The 19,820-nt window shown below is 37.9% G+C and overlaps 3 protein-coding genes and 1 pseudogene across 4 annotated transcripts; 1 reads left to right on the forward strand and 3 right to left on the reverse strand.

The window, feature by feature from the left end:
- Positions 1 to 526: 526 nt before the first annotated feature.
- LOC147934873 (uncharacterized) lies at positions 527 to 3,509 on the reverse strand. Its single transcript, XM_087472838.1, has 6 exons — positions 3,302 to 3,509; positions 2,285 to 3,211; positions 1,539 to 2,189; positions 1,355 to 1,442; positions 1,195 to 1,300; positions 527 to 1,018 (listed from the first exon to the last, which is right to left on the reverse strand). Exons 1-6 carry the CDS (start codon positions 3,507 to 3,509, stop codon positions 527 to 529), a joined length of 2,472 nt encoding a protein of 823 aa, XP_087328964.1.
- Positions 3,510 to 9,258: 5,749 nt separating this feature from the next.
- LOC104725101 (proteinase inhibitor-like) lies at positions 9,259 to 10,185 on the reverse strand. Its single transcript, XM_010443707.3, has 2 exons — positions 10,019 to 10,185; positions 9,259 to 9,621 (listed from the first exon to the last, which is right to left on the reverse strand). The coding sequence occupies exons 1-2, from the start codon at positions 10,035 to 10,037 to the stop codon at positions 9,410 to 9,412; spliced, it is 231 nt and encodes a 76-aa protein (XP_010442009.1). The 5' UTR covers positions 10,038 to 10,185; the 3' UTR covers positions 9,259 to 9,409.
- Positions 10,186 to 11,676: 1,491 nt separating this feature from the next.
- Positions 11,677 to 12,258, forward strand: LOC147934874 (inhibitor of trypsin and hageman factor-like). The gene is made up of 2 exons (XM_087475922.1): positions 11,677 to 11,793; positions 11,883 to 12,258. The coding sequence occupies exons 1-2, from the start codon at positions 11,775 to 11,777 to the stop codon at positions 12,080 to 12,082; spliced, it is 219 nt and encodes a 72-aa protein (XP_087332048.1). The 5' UTR covers positions 11,677 to 11,774; the 3' UTR covers positions 12,083 to 12,258.
- A 764-nt stretch (positions 12,259 to 13,022) lies between these two features.
- On the reverse strand, positions 13,023 to 13,417 carry LOC104725104 (proteinase inhibitor pseudogene; annotated as a pseudogene). Its single transcript, XR_015571365.1, has one exon. The product of XR_015571365.1 is annotated as a proteinase inhibitor pseudogene (transcript).
- Positions 13,418 to 19,820: the final 6,403 nt, after the last annotated feature.

Here is a 19,820-nt window from a genome sequence, read left to right on the forward strand (position 1 = left end):
TACATTACATAGATTGTCCAAACAGTTCTTGAATGAAGATCCATAAAATGAAAAATCATCCATGAATACCTCAATATAATCTTCAATCATATCAGTAAAGATAGACATCATGCATCACTGAAATATCGCAGGAGCATTACAGAGACCAAAATGCATTCTTCGGTAAGCAAAGGTACCATAGGGGCAAGTGAAGGTGGTTATCTCTTGATCATCATGATGAATCGGAATTTCAAAGAACAAGGAATAACCATCCAAAAATCAGTAGTATGGATGATTGGCTAACCTTTCAAGCATTTGGTCAATGAAAGGTAGCAGAAAGTGATCCTTTCGGGTTGCAGCATTCAGCTTCCCTCAAGAATCTCTTCTTATTATAGCTTGTGAACTTGTCTAGTTCCACTTCTGCAGCAAGATAATTAGCTATATCAGCATACCAGGGTTGGTTGGAGCTAGTTAGAGCAGCTATATCGCCATCATTCAACCAATCTGTCTCGGTGAAACAAGGGTGTCGACCGATGCTAGTATGGTGTCAGGCGACACCTTCTGCATCCGTAGACAGACACTTTGTTTCATCAGTCTGAAACCCTGTATCCACAAAATAAACATGTTCTTCAGGTAAACAGTCATGTATTGGGACATCATCATCAATTCTAATCCTGGACAAGTGATCAGCAACACCATTCTCAACTCCCTTCTTATCCCTCACTTCAATGTCAAATTCTTGTAGTAGAAGCATCCATCTCAAAAGTCTAGGCTTAGCATCATTCTTCTGCATCAAATACTTTAATGCAGCATGATCAGTATGAACTATAACCTTTGAACCAACTAGATAAGACCGGAACTTCTCAAAAGCAAACACAACCACCAGCAACTCCTTCTCTGTTGTTGCATAGTTTTTTTGTGCATCATCAAGTGTCCTGCTTGCATAATAGATTGCATGAAGTTTCTTGTCTTTTCTTTGTCCCACTGCAAAGTCACTAGCATCACACATAACCTCAAATGGTAGATCCCAATCTGGTGGCTGAACATATGAGCACTCACAAGCTCTTGCTTAATCCTTTCAAAAGCTATTCGACATTCATCACTGAATTCAAACATGACATCTTTGCACAACAAAGCAGAAAGTGGTCTAGCTATCTTGCTGAAATACTTGATGAAACGCCTATAGAACCCTGCATGCCCAAAAAAACTCCTCACTGCCTTCACATTTTCTGGCATTTGAAGACCTGTCATCACCTCTATCTTTGCGCGGTCAGCCTCTATTCCAGCCTCTGAAACCCTGTGACTAAATACTATGCCATCTCTGACCATAAAATGACATTTCTCCTAGTTAAGCACTAGATGCTTCTCTTCACACCTTGCTAATACATTACATAGATTGTCCAAACAGTTCTTGAATGAAGATCCATAAAATGAAAAATCATCCATGAATACCTCAATATAATCTTCAATCATATCAGTAAAGATAGACATCATGCATCACTGAAATATCGCAGGAGCATTACAGAGAGCAAAATGCATTCTTTGGTAAGCAAAGGTACCATAGGGGCAAGTGAAGGTGGTTTTCTCTTGATCATCAGGATGAATCGGAATTTTAAAGAACCAGGAATAACCATCCAAAAAGCACTTGTATGGATGATTGGCTAACCTTTCAAGCATTTGGTCAATGAAAGGTAGAAGAAAGTGATCCTTTCGGGTTGCAACATTCAGCTTCTTGTAATATATGCACATTCTATGGCCGGTAACTGTTCTAGTCGGGATTAGTTCATTCTTGTCATTCTTCACCACTATGACTCCACCCTTCTTAGGAACAACATGTATCGGACTAACCCAATTGCTGTCAGAAATCGGATAAATGATCACAACATTCAGCAATTTCATGATCTCCTTCTTTACAACATCTTGCAAATTTGGATTCAGCCTCCTTTGATGCTCAATAGATGTCCTAGCTCCCTCCTCAAGATGAATCCTATACATACATATATCTGGAGAGATTCCTGCAATATCATCAAGAGAATAGCCAAGAGCTTTGCGAAACTTGCGCAGCTTGCTTAGCAGTAAAGTGAGCTCTGCGTTGTTTATAGAAGCATTAACAATAACAGGATAAGAAGAATTTTCACCTAAGAATGCATACCTTAAACCAGCAGGAAGAGGCTTGAGATCAAGCTTTGGAGCTTTCTCTAAACTCCAATCTGAAGATTTTTTAGCTTGTGAAGAGGTACTAACCAATTCCTCTTGTGCAAACAACTTCTTCACTTGCTCATTAGCATCAAGCAACTTGAAATACCCAGAACAATGTCATCTGGATGCTCAACCTCTTCAACAGAAGCAACCAATGCTTTCTCTAGTGGGTCTTCAGGATGCAACTCCTTGAATACGTCTTCAACTAGATTAGACAAGGTGTCTACATAGAATGTCTGCCCATCAATGGTTGGCCTCTTGACCAACTTGTCCATATCAAAACGCATTTGTAGATCACAAATATTAAGCCCAATTTGCCTCTTCTTGACATCAATTATAGCTCCAGCAGTGGCTAAGAATAATCTTCCAAGAATAAGAGGGTCCTTAGGTTCTTCTTCAATCTTAATTGGGACATCTTCAAGCACACCAACATGAATACAAATTGACCGATCCGCAAGGATAAGAGTGATCTTGGTGGGTTTGAAATCTGTCATTCCCAGATTGAGAGCTACTGATCTTGGCATCAAATTGACACTAGAACCAAGATCACACAAAGATCTAGCAAATCTGTTAGTGAAGGTAGTGCAATCAAGAACAAAACTACCTGGATCAGGAAGCTTATCTGGGATCTTGTTCTGGATTATAGCACTGACTTGAGCTGATATCATCATGACTCCCTGCTCAGCCAAATCCTTGGTTACCATTCTCTTGACATATCTTCTAAGCACTAGAGAAGTCCTAACAGCATCAATCAAAGGTAGCTCAATAATAATCTTATCCATCATGGCCTTGCATTTAGCATCATCTAGCTCTTGTTTGGACTTCCTTGGGTTCTTGGAGAATGGAACCTTGGGTTTATAAACTCGTTCAGCCACTGGAGTGGAAGATGTGGCACTCGGATTTTCTGCTTGTGACTGGTGTCGGTCGACGCCATCTTCTGGGTTTTTGTCCGAAGCTTCAGGTGATAAGGGCGTTGACCGATGCTCTTCAGTGTCGGTCGACACTGGCTCAGCCGAGACATCCCCATCTTCGTCTTCTTCGATCAACTCATGCAACTCATCTCATTGAATCATTGTAGGCATTGAATGTAACTGTTTACCGCTTCTCAAAGTCACTGCATTACATGAATGCTTAGGATTTGATTCAGTTCTCCCAGGGAGAAATCCCTTTTTCCTTTTGGCGGACCCAGCAGTTTGTGCAACCCTCTCCAGTTTCTTGAAAAAAATGTTCAAAGCTTCAAATTTGCCATTAAGCTCAGTGTAGAAATTATCAAGTTTCCCATTGAAAGTTATTGTCATTTGCTCTTGACCTTGCAAAAGCTGCTCACGCATAGTTTCCATCCTACTACTTTCAGCTGTCTTAGGAGGAGGGGACTGATATGAGTTATTACCATAAGTCCTTGTGTACCCGCTGCTTTTTTATTGTTTCTGATAGTCAGGCTTGGGTGGGAAACAAGAAGAATTGCCCTGAAAGTTACTGCGCTGGTTGTTTCCACTGTAAGGCTTGCTTCCTTGCTGATTACCAAACCGCTGACCTTGGTTTCCATAGACAAAGTTGACATCCTCTTCTTCATTACCTTGCTCAGGTTCGGGTTCATAAGTTTCCACTTCAGCAGCAAAGTGAACTGATTTCTTATCAACCAGGAGGTTGTGAACTGAATCAAGCTTAGCGTTGACTGAAGGCAGCTGGTTTGCATCAAATCCACCATGTAATCTTTTCCTTTCAGCATCAGCTCTCTTAGTGCTGTTGCTGCTGGCCAGATTCTCAAATCAAATTCTTAGCTTCTTCTGGATATCTCGTCTTGAAATTTCTATGGCTTGCAGCATCCAAAGCTAACTGATACTCCCAATCACACCCTCTGAAGAAAATACTCAGCAATTAAACTCTCGAGAAGCCATGGTGTGGACAGTCCCTCTGATAAGCCTTGAATCTCACCCAAGCTGCCTTGAAAGCTTCATCTGGTCATTTCTTGAAGGAGAACAGCTTGACTCTCAGCTCATCAGTTGCATCATCATAGAAATAGTTCAGGAAAACCACCTTGATGTCTTGCCAATTTCTCAATGAACCGGGTGACGACTGCTTCAACCATTAAGATGCTTCTCCTGCAAGTGAGTATGGAAAAAGCTTGTAGTAGATGTAGTCTTCAGTCACCCCATTGGCCTTTATACTAGTCACCAGATCCTCAAAATGCTCAATATGATCCAGAGGCTTCTCATTTGGCAGGTTTGAGAAAGGTCTCTGCCCAACTAGCTGGAAGTATGCAAGCATCAGCTTAAAATCATTCATTGGGAATGGAGGTGGAACAATTGCATAACGGTTTTCATACATCAAATCAGCTCTGTTGAAGTCTGCAATGGTCCTAATCAAGTCCCGGGGTTGATCCGGTCTTCAAACTGGGTTCTGGACGTGGTTGGCAGCTCCACGTACGCCTGCTGGAGGTGGGTGTCGGTCGACACCTTGTTGGCGTCGGTCGACACCATTGGCTTGTTCTTCGCCTACGACAATCTCAGCAATCACATTGCCCTCAACATCAATCTTTTGGCCCTGCTCATTGTGCAAGTGGCCCTCTTGATCCCTCAAAATACCAGCCTCATCAGCTCTCAGAATGATTGGATTAATCATCTTCAAAGATTTGGCTGCTTTTCGGTTTTCACGCCTAACTTCCCCAACTCTTGGTTTGAAAGCTTCACAGTTGGACCAGTCTTGTTGCACCTTGTGTTAGGCTTATTAGGCATATACCTGAAACACACAAGAGAAGAGAAACAAAAGCGTGTAAGTTGCAAATAAAAAGAAAAATTTAGACGAAATTAAAAACTCAAATCTAATGGTAGATCAAAGAGTCCCCGACAACGGCGCCAAAATTTGATAAGCTCAAATTAATTCCTGGAGCTACTCTCTCAAACAAGAGATCACTGTAGTACTTAAGGATCGAATCCACAAAGACTCAAGATCAAACACAATAGACTATGGAGTTTTGTTATTACGCTAAACAAGTTAATTTAATTATTGAAAAGCAATACAAAATTAAATAAAAGTGTTGTAAATTCAGATGATCAAAAATCTAGACCAATGGAATTTCTCAGGTAATTGTGAAATATTAGATCAGTAAATTAATTAAGGTTCAAACAGATAAAATCGGATCTAGAACTCTAAACAAAATTTGTAAAATAAATCAGTTCTCACTGCAAATATTATTTAAAATTAAAACCAGAAAATCCAAATCTCTTTGTAAATTTCTAGGCTATAAATCAGCTTTAAAATCAGGTTTAGATTTGTTCACAAAATTACTAAATCAAATTTCTTTGTAAAAAATAATTTTGCTCATCAATGGTTTAATCAGGAAAATCAATTATATTCTCATATCAATTTATTTTCCTAAGTTATTAATTCTAGGTGATCAATCAAGAATTAATGTGAAAAACAACCAGAGATGAAGATCATAAGAGATAATGAACCCTAAAAATTACAGATCTAATAAATCATAAAAACCCTATGAAAAACTCTGAACCTAACAAGCAAACTACTCAGACATATTTAAAGAAGAACAAGACATAATTCTGAATAACATGCAATAGATATCAAAGGTAAAAGAGGGAGTTTAGAAATATTCTCTCTATAAAAGAATTCAGATTCGTCTCTCCCAAAATCTCTCAATATCTCTCTCTCAAAAAGTTGCTTAGAAAATAACTTAAGGGTTTCTAAAACCCAAAAACAATATATATATATATATATATATATATATATATATATATATATATATATATATATATCCTAAAACACGTCAGGGGCTTGTGTTGCAATTGTGGAAAACTTCGGGAAAATTTGTAAAATTTTCAAAACTTGGCTTCTCTCGTCGGCTAAACAAGGTATCGACCGACACTAAGGCGTTTTCGATCGATAGCATCAGTCTGAATTTATTCCAAGTTGGTTTCCTTCAGTTAAACGCTACAAAATTATCCGAATTGCTTCATTCCGCTCCATCCGTGCCAAAATCTTAGAAAACCTGTAAAGACTCAAAAACATCCTACAATACAAATCAAAGGACTCAAAAAGCACACTTATATCATGGTTAAAAACCATAAAAACCATGATATATCAGTTAGCGATACCGTGGACCAGAGTGGGACAGCTGAGGGCGTCAGCGAGTCACAGAGCTTCTAGGAGGGGTCCATGAGTGTGGCCGGTGGAGGTACCGATAGGACCGTAGGCGCCGAGGGAGTCAGTGTGGGCGGTGTTTGTGCTAGGTTGGCCGGTGGTGCTAGGGTTCCGGGTACGGAAGTCCCAGCAGGTGGAGCCCCTGGGGGAGGTGTTGACCTGATGGGCTTGTTAATGCAGTTGTTGGAGCGGTTGCCAAGAGCTGTACCGGCACAGGCTCATGGGGTACCGCTAGTGGCGGCGGAGGTGCATCAGCAAGTTACTGTGGGTGCCAGAGCTCACTCCCTGTATGTGACCATGCTGAGGGAGATAAGTAACATTGGTACAAAGCGGTTTTCAGGTGGTTATGACCCTACCATTGCAGATGCGTGGAGGGCGAGAGAACTTCCAGTCTCTTAGATGTCCTCAGGAGTTTTGGGTGTTCATAGGGGTCCATTACCTGGTTCAAATGCTCACTTGTTGTGGAAATCAGTGGCTGTCAGGAATGTGCAAAGGGAGATGACTTGGGTTGACTTTGTGGAGGAGTTGAATCGCAAGTACTTTTCCCGGGAGGCACTAGACCAGTTGGAGGTTCAGTTCCTACAGTTATCTCAGGGGACTCGGTCGGTGCGGGAGCTAGACGTGGAGTTCAGTCGACTTTTGATGTATGGGGGTCGGGTGATGGAGTCCGAGGAAGCTCAAATCAGGAGGTTTATGAGGGCCTTTCGTGATGATTTGAGGGTCCACTGCAGTGGGCCGAGCTACGCTATGCGTGTAGAGCTTGTTATCATGGTCGTGATACGTACGTGGAGGCCTTACCTTTTAGGAAGAAGATTTTGCATACAGACGGATTAGGTAAGCCTGTATTACCTTTTGGAGCAGCGGATTTTGACGCTGGAACAGCAGAAGTGGATGGGAAAGCTTGTTGGTTATGATTATGAGATCACATACAAGGCGGGAAAGACTAATGTGGGTGTCGATGCGTTGTCTTGGGTGACCGGTATTCCCGTGCTCAATGCTATTTTTGTGCAGCGGACGTCCTTATGGGACGACATTCGAGGGTTGTCAAAAACGGACGAGTATATGTAGCGAGTGGGGAAACTTGTGAATTCACGGCCAAGGGAACCATATTCTTGGCGTGATGGGTTGCTTTGTTACAAGTACCGTGTAGTGATACCTCCTACTCCACCATTGGTTCCCCAGCTTCTACAGGAGTACCATGACACCCCTATGGGTGGTCATTTGGGGGTGTTACGCACCTATAAGCGTATTGGTCGGCAATTTTATTGGCCATCTATGCATCGTGTAATCAAATAGTACGTGGCAGAGTGTGACGTGTGTCAGCAGGCTAAATCGATGTCCTTATCACCCGCAGGCCTTCTCCAGCCCTTGCCAGTTCCGGATAAGGTATTGGAGGATGTGTCCATAGACTTTGTTGATGGCTTGCCTTGGTCGAATGGTCACACGGCCATTATGGTGGTCGTTGATAGGTTAACCAAGTCAGCTCACCTGGTATCATTGGCGCACCCGTATACGACTAAGATGGTGGCCGAACGGTTTGTGGAACTGATTGTTAACCTGCATGGCATGCCACGGTCCATAGTGAGTGATCGTGAACCGGTGTTTGTGACCTTTTTTTGGCGAAAATTTTGGAAGTTGGCTTGCACAAAGCTAAGAATGTCATCATCTTACCACCCACAGTCAGACGGACATACCGAAGTGGTCAACCGGTGCATTGAGCAGTTCCTGTGGTGTTTTGTCCAGAAACGCCCCACGCAGTGGAGTTCGCTCTTACCATGGGCGGAATTTTGGTATAACATGTCTTACCACTCTTCCACTGGTATGACTCCTTTTCAGGCGCTATACGGTCGAGCTCCACTGCGGTTCCATCGTATGAAGTTGGTTCCTCCAGCCTAGCAGAGATCGATGAGCAGCTCGCATCTCGCGACGAGCTACTGACGGAGCTGAAGCACCACCTTCACAAGGCCAACAATCGGAGCAAGCAGTTGGTTGATGCTAAGCGATAGGATGTTCAGCTGGAGTGCGGAAGCTGGGTTTATCTCTGGCTCCAGCCTTATCGGCAGCGCTCTGTCCTTCAACGCACGTCCCAAAAGCTGGCGCATAAGTTCTTTTGGGGCGTTTCAGGTTGAAGATTAGGTGGGCGCTGTGGCATACCGGCTTAAGCTGCTTTCGGATCTCGCATTCATCTCGTTTTCTACGTCTCTCTGTTGAAGCCTCATGTGGGGACTATGGTGCCGGTGTTGCGGGAGCTTCCCCCCTTATGTGAAATTGGTTACCTCCACTTCCAACCGGAAGTAGCGCTCCGCCAGAGACATGTCCAACTTGGTTGTAAGACTCACACTGAACTGTTGATCAAGTGGAAGGGCTTAGCGGACGAGGACGCTACTTGGGAGAGTGAGCAGCAGGTCGGGGAGAGTTTCCCTGATTTCATACCAAGCCTTGAGGACAATGTTATTGTTCGTGGGAAAAGTATTGATGGGCTCATACATGAGAAACGGCCCGTCCGCGTTAGAAGGCCTAACCCATGTTATGTGGTCTAGGCGGTTGGAGAAGCTTCGGAAACTTAGTGTTGGTGGTTTTGGTTTTTATTTTTATTTTTGGATATTCTTGTTTCTTGTTTGGTGTTATCTCTTGGTATTCTCTTTATATCTTTAGGACTCAATAATCTCTCTTATAGAAAGCAATAAAACAACCATAGAAGATAGTCATATCTACCTATTAAAAAATTCTTGTGTTCTTGTTTACCAAACTCTGATCGAGACCTAACATTCTCGTTTGTGTTCATAAAAACTCAAGAACAAATAAATTTAACTAAAAGCTGAGATATTGGGAGATCGACTATATCGAGGGTGTTATCATGAATATATTCTTTTCTTTTTAATATATATATATATATATATATATATATATATTATATAGCAATTGTTTATTATTATAATCAAATAAACATTCAAATTGAGGCATATAGATGCCTCGTTCTTTATTACAACATTTACAATGAAGCATATCTTATTTCACACATACATTACACATCAAGTTCCATATTGCTTCACACACATATATAACAACAATTAAATTAACCAACGAAAGGGATTTGTGTGACGATGCCGTGGTCATTGACACGAACATAAACCCTGTCGCAAACCACAACCGCCAAAACAATTGCATTTTCAGAAATAATCTCAGCCGTCACTTTAGTGTTCTCTATATCGATGATCTCTTTGGCTTCTTCTCCTCTTTTCCCTACCAATTCAGGCCATGAGCTCTTCATCCCTTCTCCTGCAGTATCTATGCATATACACATTGTCACATTACATAATATTACTAAAATTGTTATACAATATGATGATTATCATGCATGCCTAATGCCTTCTTTCCAAAAATAAAAAAAAAAACTATCGTGCATGCACTCATATATATATATATATATATATATATATATATATATATATATATATATATATATATATATACGTCTAAATAGTTACTTATCATAACCTTCTCAATCAAACTACTTGTAAATCATGTGCAACTTTTATAAGAAACATAACTTTGATGTTTTAATAACTTTTTTTATGGAAAATATATATAGCTATATTTCTGAATTCAAAATAAATCTATAGTACTTTATAAATTTTGTAACTCTATCTTGCACATGCTAAAAGATGGTGTATATCTATAATACCTGGGCATACGTCTGACATTTCTATTCTCTTTTTTTTTTAAACCTCTTTTTTCCTCTCTTTCTTCTTTGGAAGGTTATAAGTTATGAAGATTGTAAAAGAAACCAAATAACTATTTATAGAGAACTTTGCGGTGGCTATTCACTTTCTTTAGGATATGTGAAAACATAGAGAAAGAAAGAGAGATTCGTACGCTTTTGACCCAACGTGATGTTGTTTTCAAAATTGTCAATTTCGTATTACTTGACATGTACCTATTTGTCAATTATATATTGCTAAGAGTTTCGCCTACCTTTTAGATACACGTCAGAGATAGATAAGGACATGTGACATATTTTGTATATGCAAATGTTTGAACACAATATGGGGGCTCTAAAATATGTAACTTGCACGAACATATTTGTAATGTTTATCGAGAAAGTCGTGGATGGTTTAAATATGATATGCAGGCCGGCCGTAGGCTCCCGTGATGAATCCAATTTCTGAAACTGGTAGCCATTTTATGCAAGATATTGTCCATATTTTTGAATTTTTCTTCGACACAATTTTAGTTGTACTTTTCTATCTACATCACAAAACATAATATTTCCGACCGTCATAAAGTCTTTCATCTAAAGAAAATGTATGCTGGCGTATATATATGATATATGTCATATGTATATATCTTTTTTCTTCTGTTTTAATTAAATTTGTAGAAATTAAAAGAAGACCATTCATATTTGAATAGTTCAAGTTGACTTTTATATATTGGTCATATATAGCTCTATCCACAACTACATTTGCATTTACATTCACTCTTTAATTTACGCATTTGTTTACTTTTTCTCTTCCGTAATAAGTACTTGTTCAAAATCTGATTACTTACAAGTAAACTAGACCCGTCTTGATCCGGCTTGTTATTTAATTTGTAAGATACTTACTTCTTGAACCAAAGTACATAAATACAAAAAAAAATCTCATATATAATACAAATTACAAAACATTCTAAGTTCTAATTATTTTTTAGCTTTCTGATTTTGGTTTTTGTAAGTTATAAACTAGAAGATATATACATTCAAATAAATTATTCAAAATTTTCCTATATTAAAGCAAATAACGGACAAACAAGCTAGATAAGTGAATTTGTTTTTAAGACTTGATATTTGCCTTGTACGTGTAAGTCATAAATGTGTACTTATTAATTATCCGGTTGTCAACGAAGTGCTTGTTGTTTTAAAGCAGGTACGTGGCAAGTAACAGGTATTTGCGCCCATGTCTACGTACTCTCCTACGGCGCAAACCGTTCAAAATATAAAACGACGTTATCCATTGTACAAAATAGATCTAAAGAAACGAAAGCGCACGGATAAAACAAAAATATATATAAGATTATTGGAGTTTCGTATCTATTAGAGTATTAGTCATTAAACAAACTTGACAGTTGCCCCTTGCCACTTGCCACATCACATAGATCAACATCATCCGGATGCATATGCGATTAATTGTGATATACACGATACGGTTGCTTTATAAATTAGAATTCGTTTAGTTTAATATATAGTAAGTTGTGGGTGACTTGAATACGAGACGGTATAATTCTATCTTATATTATAATTCAAAAAACTTGGGAAGTCAATATTGAACAACCAATGTACTTGAAATCTTCAGAATCAACGATCTATAAATACCATGTTTGTTATCCGGAGAAGAACCCACAATACGAACTAACTAAAGTAAAGTCACGTAAACCTACACATCAATACATTTACTCAAGTAAAGATGACAAGCATATGTGAAGGTATACATATTACATACTTAACCATCATTATGTGATGTCACTCTTAAAGTTTTGGTCCAATTCTTATGTGTTAATCAATTCATAAACAGATCCAGGTAAAAGCTCGTGGCCAGAGCTGATGGGAACAAAAGGAGAATATGCAAAAGAAGTGATCGAAAGAGAGAACCCCAAAATGAAAGCAGTTATCATTTTGGATGGAACAGCTGTTCCTGAGATCTTTATTTGCTCTCGTGTTTATGTTTGGGTCAACGATTGCGGAGTCGTTGTTCAAATTCCCATAATCGGTTGATTATTATTATTATAATACGGTATATATATCAAATGTTATGTAACGTACTCCATAAAAAATAACGAGTATAAATTATCGTTTGTTTGTATGACAATGTAATAATAAAGAGACTATTATGGTCTCTAGTTGTGTGCGATCATGTTATTGGTAAAATAAAACTGAAGATTGTGGTGATACTTTTATTTTGGGTAATGGGTTTTTTTATTTATTATATATATTTGTAGCTAAAAACGAGTTTTTCCAATGGCTAAAATTATCGTATATTGTAAATGATTGTGAATTTGCGATATTGTGACAATTGATAATATCATCGCTATTATTTATTTCACGAAATGTTTTCAAACACACGAAAGAGACATGATAGAATTAGAGAAACTAGAGACGAAGTTGATAATCCATTGCAAAGTCGTGAATGATTTAAAAACAAGTCAAAATTAAAACATGTCACTAGTAATTTTTTCAATACTTTTTCCGTTTCGCAATCGTCATTTGATTAAGGGTACATTGAAAAGAGACATTTAGACTTTGGAAAAAAAAAATTTGGTGTGTAGTGTTAGTGTATCAAATTATAATTTTATGTATCATTTATGAAAAGAGATCATTTATATATATTTGTTACGACCATTGAAAAGAGATACATTGAAAAGAGATCATTTATGAATTATAGTGTTAGGGTACATAGAAAAGAGATCATTTATGAATTACGACCATTGTTATTTTATTTAGTTACATATATTTATTATTGTTAATTTTCAGTAAAACTAGTTCACGATGTCCTTAATTTGATTCCTTAAGGGTTTGAATTTATCCCAATTTATTAGACTAAAAAAGCCAAATTATTATGATATACACGAGATTCGTCGTTAATTATATTTAGTTTGGAGTTTGTATATATAATCAAAAAGTTGACTTTCGAAAACAAAGAATAAAATAGAAGAAGTTAGTTAACTATAACTATTTGACCATTATAAAAACATACAAATCGAGGCATATATTATATATATGCCTAGTTTCTTTATTACAACACTCGCAACAAGTATATCGTATATATTTCACAGATAAATTATTATGTTTTTTTTTTAAAGGGCTTACATTACATATTAAGTTCCACACTGATTCTTACACACATGTATCATTAAATTGCCCAACGACCGGGGTTTTTGTGACAATGCCGTGGTCATTGACACGAACATAAACCCTATCGCATACCACAACGGTCAAAACAACCGCATTTTCAGATATAATCATAGCCGTCACTTTGGTGTTCTCTCTATCGATGATCTCTTTTGCTTCTTCTCCTCTTCTCCCCACCAATTCAGGCCATGAGCTCTTCATCCCATATACACATTGGCATATTACAAATATATTTATTAATTGTACTAAATTATGATACTCTATGATCATTTTATGATTGATTATCAACTATATATCATGCATATATATATATATATATATATACGTACGTAATTTTCTCAATAAAATATTTGTAAATTATGTGCAACTTTTTTAACAAACATATCTTTGATGTGTTTATAACTTTTTACAGAAATTTTAGGAATTATTTCAGAATATACATATTTCAAAATAAATCTATAGTGCTTTATAAAATTGAAACTCTATCGTGTACATGCTGAAAGATGGTGTTGATATATATAATACCTGAGCATCCACCTGGCATCTCTCTTCTCTTTTTTTATTCTCTCTTAGTCTCTTTCTTCTTTGGGATCGAGGTATTGATTTATGAAGATTGTTAAAGAAACCAAATGGCTATTTATAGAGAACTTTGTGGTGGCTATTCACTTTCGTTAGGATATTTATACATAAAAACGTTGAGAAAGAAAGAGAGGTTCGTACGTTATTGTCAAGAGTTTGACCTATACTTCATTAGAATATAAAATTAATATAATGATGTGTCATGTGAGTGTGTGTAATGCTTATCGAGCATGTCGTGGGTGGTTTCGATACGGTATGTAGACCGTTGGCTATCGTGAATCCAAAGCCTGCATTTCTGAAATTGATGGCCATTTTATCATTTATATAAATATTATTTCAATATTTAGGAGTTCTCTTCCGCACAACATATAATGTTAGTTTAACCACTGGTGCGTTGGACTAGTGGTTTAAATGCAGTAGTTGGATTCATGTGTTCTCTAATTCAATTCTCGGGGAAAAATGTTTTACACCATGTTATAGGGTATCAGCAAAAACTGGTTTCGTGTTATGGGGAAGATTAAAATCCAGGTCTGAACTTCTCCTAGTTAAAAAAAAAAAACAAAAAAAAAAAACATATAATGTCAGTTGTATCTTTGTATACATGGTTTGGTTTGACCACAAATCATAATATTTTCCATAGTAAAAGGTGCAAATAGTTCATATTAAAATAAATAAAATGCGAAATTCTAGTGGAATAAATTGAAAAAGTAATGTTTTATTCTTCTTTAATTTGTTTCTCTCATTTTAAATGGATGAAATATTTTCTCAAATTTATTTTCTATGTTCATCAATCTAACATGAAATGGGACAAATGACGTGAATATATATTTTCTTACGTTTCCGTGATAAACGGTAAAATTTGAGATGGATCTTCAACTATTCTCATATGATACACCGAACCATTTGGAGCCAAAGTCTTTCCTCTAAAAAAAAGTGTATGCTGGCGTATATATCTAAATCTTATGTATACATTTTCTTATCAATAATTTTTTTTTGTGAAAACGAAACCAACATATTTGAATAGTTCTTACCACAGGTCCACAGCCGCATTATCATTTTCATTTGCATTTGCATTTACATTCAATCATTAACCAAATACTCCAAGTATAGGTTGGCTCTTAAACTTAATTTAATGATTAACTAAGTTAGACCATCTCCATTGGTCATCCATTAGTGAATGTCAAGTTAATAAAAAAATAATAAAAAATAATGAAAAATCGAGAAAAAAGAGAGACATAAGATCTCTACCAAAATTTCCAAAAGACACTATCAGATCTTCCTCTCACTATATCATAATCTGATTGGTTGATTTTTTTTAAAAAAAACAAAATTTAAATTAAATAACATTATTTTTTTAAAATATTATTTGAGAATCCAATTTTAGAGAATTACCTATGATGATGCTCTGAGAAATTGTTATTATTAATAGAAAAACCTATAGAAAAATGATTCATTTGAAATGAAGAGGACGAAAATGATATATTTTTTGAATTAAAACTTCTGCAAATTAACATCATTTGTCGTTAACGGTATGGTTAACGGCAAAGTAATGTTGTTAGTTACTCGGTCATCAAATCTAACGTCACGTATTTTGTGGTTTGGTCAACGAAACATAATGTTTAAAATAGTTAGTTAATAAAAATTGATGTTTTAGTTGACCTACAACAAAATTTATGGTTTAAATAGTCAAAACTTGAAAATTCATTATTTATATGACATTTTTCCCTTTCTCGTTTCGATCTTTTTTTTTCCTTTCCATTTTTATATGATAATAAAATTTACAATACAATGCCACTTCTTAAACCCAAAATCCAACGCTACTAAGAGTCTCTTTGATGGCTTGAAGTCCCTATAGTCGTTGACTCCAGCTGACAAATTGTAACTCATGTGAACCAAGTTTCGGTTGATGGTGTAATCGACACCATGAGGGGTGTCGCTTGACACCGTCAACATGGTTAGGGTTCGAGTTAATTCTAATTTCTTGTATTTAAGGTTGAGTTTGATGTCCAAGGGGTTTGGTTAACTGTTTTCGTCCCAGAGATAAAAGGAAGTGAGAAGAAGGTTCCTAGTGAGTTTCTTGTGAGTTTGGAGAAGCACTTTCTTGTTCTTTTGAGATATCTCCCTGTGAGTGGAAATTTGAGGCTAAGGATGTGGAAGGAGCTTAATGTGGTTCTTTTCTGGTTGTTAATCTCTCTGTTTTGCAAAAGTGAGTGCATGAACATGGCTTATTTAAGGTAAGATCTTTGTTTCTGTGATTTTGTGAGTTGTTTGATTGATTTCTTTGGGTGTTTTGTGCTTTTCGTGACTCATGTGGCTTGGTTTCACTTGGGAATGCCTTGGACGCGTGTGAGGTGTTTGGAGGCAGAAGTCAGAGCTGGAAATCGAAAGAGATCGCTGCTTGGCAGGGGTCGACCGACACCAAGGCGAGGATGGTGTGAGGGCATTGATAAGTGTTGGTCGACATTATGTGGGAAACAACCCGACCCGTTTTTTTTTTATAATAATAATTAACTAATTAACTAGTGGTCTCATATCCACTAGCCACCTAACCACAATCAACCAAACAGCAGAAAATAACCAACACAATAACTTAAACCAATGATCAATAAACAATAAACCAATAACCAATAATTCAATCCAACAGTCATAAAACATAAAACCAGCAACATAGCAATGTTCTAATGAACATAAAACCAGCAACATAGCAATGTTCTAATGACCCAACTCTAACAACCTAACAGAAGTCAGACCACCAAACAACGAGCCACTAGAACATCCTCCTCTTCATCGCCTTGATTCCACGATCACACTTTTCCTTTACCTGCACCACAACACATATGAGATGTGTGAGTATTTTATAAACACTTAGTGAGGCAATCCTCCCATCTACTAAGCTATACACACAAGCAATTGAGATACCTCTAACCATCAAACAACATACAATAACCAAACAACAAACCAGGACACTGCATCGACCGACACCAACTGGGGTCGCATCGACTGAAGCAAGGTTCATTTGCATCGACCGACACTCACACTGCGTCGACCGACGCATGCTTAACATTGCACGAAATCCCTAATTGCATTGACCCACGCTTCCACATGGCATCGACCGATGCTCCTAGGTCGAACCGCACCGTCCTCGCATTGTATCGACTGATGCACATGCCGAGCATCATTTTCCCCCGAACCTTCTCGTCGGATCTCTGTCCCTAAACTACCAAAGCACACAAACCAAAGCCACAAAAAGCTTCCCAAGCCTCTTGCGACTCAACAACATTATAACAAGCCAAATAAACAAATAAACAAGCAGATCAAAGAAAATCTCAAGCTTAGATAAGCAATGGTCATGCACTCACCTTTGTCGAAGAAGATTCTGACCCTAAAACGATGGATCTACGCTCCTAGCATGTTCCTACAACGTTCCTAGCTTCAGATCTCCCAAAAAGAGTCACCAAACTCCCAAATCTCACCAAAAACTTCAAGAACAGTGAAGAACTCCTTTTCTCTCTTCTTTTCTCTCAAAATCGGCTAAACTCGACCAAACCCTCGAGTTCCCCCTTTTATAAACGATTTCAGGGTTTTCTTAACCCCAAAATGCAACGTTTAACTTAAACTCGTTCGCAAAAACCAACCTTGCATCGATCGACACCATCCCTGCATCGATCGATGCACATCCTAAACCGGGATTTCTGTTCGTGGATGTTATAATTCTCTCCCACCAATATAGATTCGTCCTCGAATCTCGAACAATCATCAGCCAATGACTCCCGTGAAACCGTCTCCACGACCCACACTCCTCCGACCGATCTATGAAGGTCCCATCTAGGCGATAAACTCACGTTCAATGCATTATTTGCTCTCGACTTTTGGACTTTCCTTTACTCATAGACCTTAACCTTGAGTTTCTATTGGCTCCCCATCAGGCTGAAACCTGCATGCCATAATATTGGCTCTTCATCATGCCTAAGCACGCATGCCATAATATATAAGGCAGTCTAATATTCATCTCTCGGGTTTCTACCCTACAGCGCTCTCCCGGATCATCATCCGAAGTCGATATACCAACCGTATTCACAAGCCACAATGTCTCAGAATATGGTGGTACTAGGAGAACCAAGAACAGTGAAGAACTCCTTTTCTCTCATTTTTTCTCTCAAAATCAGCTAAACTCGACCAAACCCTCGAGTTCCCCCTTGTAAACAATTTCAGGGTTTTGCTAACCCCAAAACGCAACATTTAACTTAAACTCGTTCGTGAAACCAACATTGCATCGATCGACACCACCCCTGCATCAATCGATGCACATACTAAACTGGGATTCCAGTTTGCGGATGTTACAATGTGGAGGTGTATGTTAATGAAGATTAGGTACAAAAAATAAAGTACAGAAAGTAAACAACAAAAGAAATTTATTAACGAGGTTCGGTTTTTTCTACTCCTCGGGACCGCGTCCAGATTTCAATTCCACTAGAACAAGAAAGCAAGTACAACCTATTCCCAAACACGTAAATCAAGCACAATCCTCTTAATTCACCGCTCCATTCTATTATATGAAACCTTAAAAATAAACTCTACCCTTAACTAAACTCACATTGAGCCTAGATTTCAACAAAGATAACCTAACCTTGGGCTAAACCTTCCTTGAGCCTAGACTTCAGATCTCCAACTCTTTGAAGCAACCTTCACACATACGTCACACCGACGAACAAAGAAGCTTGAAAACACAAGCACCAAACCACAAAACTAAGCCGCACATAATGAGAAAGCTCTCTAGGATTTTGATAACAGGTTTTTCACCCAGGGTATCAATTCCTTATGCAGTTGTAGTACAAAAGGTTATCAATCTAAATGGTTGTTATGCTAGCAGATAAGATGCAATCAGAAAAATGCAAATCTAGCCAAGTAATAAGTGGGGTTTTGACTAACAACCTAGTGTTAATAGTAATAAAAAGAATGAAAGAAGAACTACTCAACCTCGATACACAATGCAAGCAATTGAGTACCAGATCAAGTAAGCGGTCGAGTAATAGGAAAACTAAGAAAAGAATGATGAACAACTCGAGGGCCTACACGAAGTTGGTGATCGAGTACCTGCTCGAGTAAAGGGACGAGTTAAAGGTAAAAACTTAAATAGTCAAATACGAAAGCCTCTAAGGATGGGGTAATCAGTTCATAAGTATTCCTAATCGATTTAGAACATTTTACATGTCTAAAGAAATTTATTCCCTAGACAGTGGATATCTAACCCTTGTTAATCCATTCTCATGGTAGAAACAATCAACCTTAATCATTTTCTTACCCAACTCTCGTTGGAGAAATATGACCAAGCAGGCAATAACATCTGATCCACTAATGTCAATGAATTCCTTACTCATCTAATCTCTTAGGTTAAGTGAATAGATTTGTAGCATTTGTTGGTTCAAGCATTTCAACAAACATCTCTTGATGGCAAAACACCCTAGATCTAGTCTCAACCTCTCGGTCTGAAACTAGCATTAAGAACAATAATCTAGAAGGGAATTTTAATAAGAACAATCAATCTAAACATCCTAATCGATTAAGAACACTCACTAACTTATCCCATCCCTAGAAACTTTGGTTCACTACTCAGATCTCATGATAAACGACATACAAGCATAAACAAATGAGAATTGCATCGAATGAAATATATTGAAAAGGAGACAAAAATATAATACAGAATCGTTGTCGAAAAGTAGATGAAAAAGGAGTAAAAATCAAATCCTAACAAAGCTTCAAAAGTGTAAAATCGTTTTCTCTCTCTCTCAGTAGCTCTCGCTCTATGGTTCGTGAGTGTCTGCGGCTGCCTAGGGTGAGAAAATAGGAAGGGGTTTATATATGGAAACCCCTTTGACCTAGCCGCCTAGCTCTGCCGAAGGTCTACACAAGGCTAGGGTCGGGTACCCCCTCGGGTTAGGCTTTGGGTTGTTCTTCTTGCACTCAGACCCTCTTGATCGGGTTAAGGTTCAGACTATTCTTCTTGCACGATCACACCATCTGTGGT

This window comes from Camelina sativa, chromosome 11 (assembly GCF_030686135.1).
Source record: "Camelina sativa cultivar CO46 ecotype springtype chromosome 11, ASM3068613v1".
Classification (NCBI taxonomy): Eukaryota; Viridiplantae; Streptophyta; class Magnoliopsida; order Brassicales; family Brassicaceae; genus Camelina; species Camelina sativa.